At 50.7% G+C, this 6000-nt stretch overlaps 1 protein-coding gene across 1 annotated transcript in view; it reads left to right on the plus strand.

The window, feature by feature from the left end:
* CTNNA1 (catenin alpha 1) overlaps positions 1-6000 on the plus strand; it is a 123558-nt gene extending 117558 nt beyond the window's left edge. Inside the window, exons 17-18 of the mRNA XM_086621746.1 lie at positions 2678-2812; positions 5135-6000. Of these exons, the coding sequence (XP_086477872.1) occupies positions 2678-2812; positions 5135-5422 (423 nt within the window). The 3' untranslated portion in view covers positions 5423-6000. The remainder of the gene's footprint in view (positions 1-2677; positions 2813-5134) is intronic.

The raw sequence follows: 6000 nt of genomic DNA on the forward strand, positions 1-6000 counted from the left end.
CAGAGGTGCTCCAGCCCTCGGATCATCTCTGTGGCCTCCTCTGGACCCACTTCAGCAGCTCCATGTCCTTCTTGTGTTGGGGACTCCAGAGCTGAAGGCAGTATTCCAGATGGGCTCTCAGGAGAGCAGAGCAGAGGGGCAGAATCCCCTCCCTCGACCTGCTGCCCACGCTGCTTTGGATGCAGCCCAGGACATGGTTGGCTTTCTGGGCTGCCAGTGCACGGTGCCGGCTCATGTTGAGCTTCTCATCCACCAGCACTCCCAAGTCCTTTTCCTCAGGGCTGCTCTCAATCCATTTTCCACCCAGCCTGTACTTGTGCTTGGGATTGCCCTGACCCACGTGCAGGACCTTGCACTTGGCCTTGTTGAACTTCATGAGGTTCTCACAGGCCCACCTCTCCAGCCTGTTGACGTCCCTCTGGATGGCATCCCTTCCCTCCAGCATGTCCACAAAACCACACAACTTGGTGTCATCTGCAAACTTGCTGAGGGTGCAACTCGATCCCACTGTCCATGTCACCAACAAAGATGTTACATAGCACTGGCCCTAGTACTGAGCCCTGAGGAACACCACTTGTCACTGGCCTCCACTTGGACATTGAACCGTTGACCACAACTCTTTGAGTGTGACCATCCAGCCAATTCCTTATCCACCGAGTGGTCCATCCATCAAAACCATGTCTTTCCAGTTTAGAGACAAGGATGTTGTGTGGGACAGTATCAAATGCTTTGGATAAGTCCAGGCAGACAATGTCAGTTGCTCTTCCCCTGTCCATCAGTGCTGTGACCTCATCATAGAAGGCCACCAGATTAGTCAGTCGCATCTCTATACACAACGTGTAGCGCAGCTGTTTTCTCCCTGCTGTGCTGAAACACCACTTTGGCTTGAAAGCCCTGCTTGTTCTGGCCTTGGAAAAAACAAATGTAGGTATCAGCTGCACTCACCTTCCTGTGTGAGCTAAACGGCTCCTATGGCAGATCAGTTACTGGTGTGGGAAGCAAACGCTCCATGTGAACGTGGCACCGTGTGCGACGCGGCGGTCTGTTCTGGTGCACTCTCCTTTTGTGCCTTTCCTATCCAGGAAACCTTTGGGCTTCTGCAGGACAAGCGACTGGTGGGGCAGATGTGCCCTGCCTGGAGGGCAGGAGTGGTGGGCGGTGTGCCCTGCTTGCCATCAGGTCGAGCTACGCTGCGGGGTCAGGGAAAAGCATTTGGGTTTTGTGTGTATGGGGTGCTGGAAGGCCGGTGTTTCATGACTGGGGATTGTGTAGCAAGACCCTGGATGCTGGAGATTGAAGGAGTTTCTGGATGGGGTGCAGCCCTCTAGGAAGGATGGAGATCGCTGCAGAGTTTGCCTTTGGTCTACCAGAGCATGACCCGTCGGATGGTTATTAGATCCCTGGTGTTCCTATCGCAACAGCTCCTGCCATCGTGAATATATCCAGGCTGGTTTAACATCTGCTGTCCTGGGCACTGCTCGCAGCACATCCAGTGGTGTCTGGAGGCCAGAGCTGGCCAACAGCCCGTCATGAGATGTTTGGTGCCCGCCGTGGGGGTGCAGGCAGCCCTCGGTGCCCCGCTGGTGCTCTGCACGGGGCACAACCATGGCACACGTGTCCTTGGGTTTATTCAGTGGCAGCGTGGAAGTCTGATGGGCAAAGAGTGGGCAAAGAGTTCGTGGGGTTCAGTCTTCATACCACCCGAGCGTGCCAGTGGATCTGGGGTGGCCTGTTGTTCTTCGGAGAAGCGACGCCTGGCACCGAGCTGGCCGCCGTTGTTAAAGATGCCGCAGGACTGGCATGGGAGGTAAAAAGCTTCCCGTAGCCTTTTTGTCTTGTGCTTGCTTTTGTCTTGGACTGTGGCTGCCCCTCAGCAGGGCTCCTCTTGTTTGGAAATCCAGCGGGAGACGGGCTCATTCATCATCTCGCCGCTCGGCTCCCTGAAGCCAGGGATGGCCCTTCGCTTCCGTCCGAGAAAACAGCCTTCCAAACTGCGCTGCGCTCTCCGGTACCCACGTCATCTTTCCATTGCAAAGCTGCAAAAGTTGCTTTTATCTTACAGCTGAGCGCTTCAGTGGGCACTTGAAAAATTTTATTTCATGCCTGGTGAGGAATCTGGTTTCCACACTGCTAAGAAATGGAGCAGAAGTCAGGAAAATATCAGCCTTGCTGGATATAATTGAGTAACCGTCGGGTTTATCGTTTCCTGGCTTAAAATACTTCAGGTTGGAAATTGAAGCTGGATTTGGGAACATCTGCTAGTTGCAACTTGAGCTCTTGGATATCAAATCATTGCTGCTGCGTCCTGCTCAGTGGACAGGAAGCACCTTTTGTAGTTAACAAACCTGCTCTGGAAAGGTTAGGTAGCCTTCCTCCTCCTCCACCTCCTCCTCCTCCACCTCACAGGGAGCCAAGGGGTGGCTGTGCCGCCGAAAGGAGCCCCGGTGATTTTGTCCAGCGGCTGCCCCGTGTCCTGACAGCCCACGTTTAGTTTTTCATGTGCATTTAGTGGTGCCCACGTACTGCTCGGGGGTCCTTTGAGAACCAAAGCTCAGCAGAAAAGGGAACGATTTCTGGAGTTACTACACAACGGAGTTGTCTCTCTTCTCCCTGAACGATTTCTGTTCTAGTTTTTGTGATTGCAAAGCAAAAGTTCACCTTTGTTTTTTTTTCCCAGTGCCCCGATTCTGCGTGCAAGCAGGACCTCCTGGCCTACCTGCAGCGCATCGCCCTGTACTGCCATCAGCTGAATATCTGCAGCAAAGTGAAGGCTGAAGTCCAGAACCTCGGAGGAGAGCTGGTTGTGTCTGGGGTACGTACGACCATGGCACGTCTGGTTCATGGGGGCTTTTCTTCCAGGGGTAACAGTTGTTCCAAGCTAAGCTTTTGTGCTAAACGTTACAGAATGTAGACAGGAGATTTTTGGAGTGTTCACTTTACTTTTGTGTAATCTACTGTTTTTCCAGACTGTTTTTCACTCTCAGTGAGGTTAAATCACTTTAATCGGTGTAGCTAAACCTACCCCATGTCCCTGCACAGCCTTGGAACATGCTGGGGTCCTGCAGTGCTCCGGAGACGTTAACGTTTCCAAAGAGCTGTGCCCTGGAGAGCGCAGGGATCTTTCGTGGCTGCTCTGTTTCATGACAGCTGGGATCTGCCGTAGGCTTCCTCCTCCCACCCATTACTTAGCAAATAATTTTTTCACTGTAGTTCAGGAAACGCTTCCTCCTGAGAGGAATCTATATGATGGATATTTGCAGGGAGGGAAGCAGAGCTAAATTCTTCAGTTCTTCTGGCATGTTCTTCCTTGCCCTAGACGGGAATGTTTTTGCCCATCCATGTCATGACTGAGGTAGGAGGTTTGCAGGAGGGACAGAAATGACTGATAGTCCAATATTTCTATCGGAATCCTCAAAAGCAAATGGAAAACAACTTGCCACCTTCTGCCATTTAGGTATTTCAAATGCTTAAACTTATTAGCACATCTTTTTTTTTTTTTTTTCCTTTTCCTGCTGCAAGCAAGGTAGGATGGCAGAAGGAGCACTTGGGGACAGCGGCAGCGGCGGGAGGTCTGCAGGAGCAGCGTGGCGGTGGGCTGTGCTGCCGTAAGCTCAGGGGCTGCTCTGCTGCCCCTCCGACCGCCGCCGGTCCCACGCGCTCCGGTTCCCAGCCCGGCGGAGCCGAGCGATGAGACGTGGTGAAACGTCGCTGTGCGTCCCGGCGGCGTGCGAGGGCCTGTTCGCTGGGAGGCCAAAGGCACTGTGCTGCCAAAGAAGTAGATGTGTCATTATGCAATAATACGTACTCCAGGGTTTTCCTGCAGTTATTCCGAATTTACTCACCCTTCTGCCATGAATCAGGGACGGGGACAGGCTGGCATCTGCAGGCTCATCTCCTGGTTCTATCTGTTCTCCACCAGTCCGTCCAATGGGACTGAATATTGCCAGTAGCAGTGTTAAGCTTCTGTCAGATTATCAGATGGAGCCTTCTGCCAGTCCAGGGACTTCACCTGTCTAAAAGTAACGTTCTCTTCAGCGTTAGCATCCTCCCCCATCCATCTACCACAGAAATTTGGGGAAAGCAGAACTGTAACGACAGCAGTAAGAGCTTGCACCCTGAGCGATCTGACAATTCATTTAGGAAAGCACCTCCTTGCTTTCATTGCCTTTTATGTTCTTCCTGCTGGCAAGATTCGTGGAGACAGGCAAAGGCAACGAAAGCGTTTCCAGCGTGGTGGCTGGGGCGAGGAAAGCGGGTGCCGCGGGTTTGCCGGAGGGCACAGATCAGCTCTGCCGTTGTGGCCCTTGAAACGCAGCGTGAGGAAGGGAAGGCAAAGCGGCCAACCTCCTGGATTGATTGGGCTGCTAGATGAGCAACAGCTTCAAGGTTTTTCCCAAAACCTTCCTTAGATGTCTCCAGTGCTGGAATTCAAGCACGTAGCTCTTGTGTAAGCTCAGCAGAGGTGCTGAAGCCCTGCCCAGAGCGTTTGGTGTTCACCAGCCAGAGCAGGGCACTGGCACCTGGAGGAGTGGGGTCCCAGCTGAGGTCCCCTCGGTCGTCCTCCCCCCTCTCTTCCACCCTGCCCCAGTTTTGGCTCCTCATCTCTGCCGTGCACTAAAGCTTTGGCAAATGCTTTTTTTTTTTTTTGCTCACTTTAATGCTCTTGAAAATCAGGAACCACCTGGGAAGGGGCTCCGGGCCTGGCTGAAGATCCAGTTGTGTTCCTTTCCCGTACAACTTAATATTCTGGGCTGATTTAAATATTTATTATCAGTGATTAAGATATTACTAGAGCTTTATTAATTTCATTAGAGAATAAGCCACTGTTAAAGCTTAGTCACAAAAGCAAACAGCAGCATACAAATCTCTTCCATGGCCATTAATATGGAAGAGGCTTAGATCAGGGGTAAACATTGTGCTTTTTTTTTTTTTTTTTAGTGGCACAAATCAGGTTTTTCCCACTTAGTGTCCCAAGAAAAATAACACCTTGAATTTGGAACCTCAAATTTAACAAAAAAAACCCTAGAAAAATCAGTTTTGGGGTGCTTTTACACCCCAAGACCATCGTGTTTTCTGGGATACTGCATGGGTGTGGGTTTTACGGAGTGTAACGCCGCTGTGCTCCCGTTGGCAGGTGGACAGCGCCATGTCCCTTATCCAAGCAGCCAAAAACCTGATGAACGCGGTGGTGCAGACCGTGAAGGCGTCCTACGTGGCCTCGACCAAGTACCAGAAGTCCCAGGGCATGGCTTCGCTCAACCTGCCCGCCGTCTCCTGGAAGATGAAGGCTCCGGAGAAGAAACCCCTGGTCAAGAGGGAGAAGCAAGACGAAACCCAAACTAAAATCAAGCGGGCGTCGCAGAAGAAGCACGTTAACCCGGTGCAGGCTCTCAGTGAATTCAAGGCGATGGAGAGTATTTAAAGAGAAGTCTCTGTCTTGGTTATTTTTTTTTTTTTTTTTCCTCTAGCCCACTACTGCTACTTCCAGAACTCTACTTTTAATATTCTAAGGATTTTGCAAAAGTTTACTATTCCTCGAAATGTATTTACTTAATATAATTTTGATAACTTTGTTTAGATCACCTGGGGAAATACTCAAATTTATAAGTCCTATCGATAGAGCTTCAGCCTGCGGGAGTGTGTTGATTTAGATTTGCTTTTAGATTTCAGGGGAGTATTTCTAGCTGGGAATCGTGTTGTAGAATCTCGCTTCGAATAAAATTCCCGATAACCAAAGAGGATTTTACAGTAACACTAACAGTTAACACTGACCGTTGAATCATGCTACTCGGAGACTGCGGGTTTGCATTGTGATCAGGAGAGGAAAATTAGGTCTTTTCACTCAAAAAAAAAAAAAAAAGATTAATTAAAGCATTGTATGTTATTGGCGTGTTCCTGCTGTTGGGGTGAGGAGGGAACAAGCTCTGTACGCTCTTGGCAGTATGAAAGCACAGCGGGCGCCGGCGTGACCGCAACCGGAAAACATCCGGAGAAACGACA

This window comes from Tauraco erythrolophus, chromosome 16, assembly GCF_009769465.1.
Source record: "Tauraco erythrolophus isolate bTauEry1 chromosome 16, bTauEry1.pri, whole genome shotgun sequence".
In the NCBI taxonomy this organism is placed as follows: domain Eukaryota; kingdom Metazoa; phylum Chordata; class Aves; order Musophagiformes; family Musophagidae; genus Tauraco; species Tauraco erythrolophus.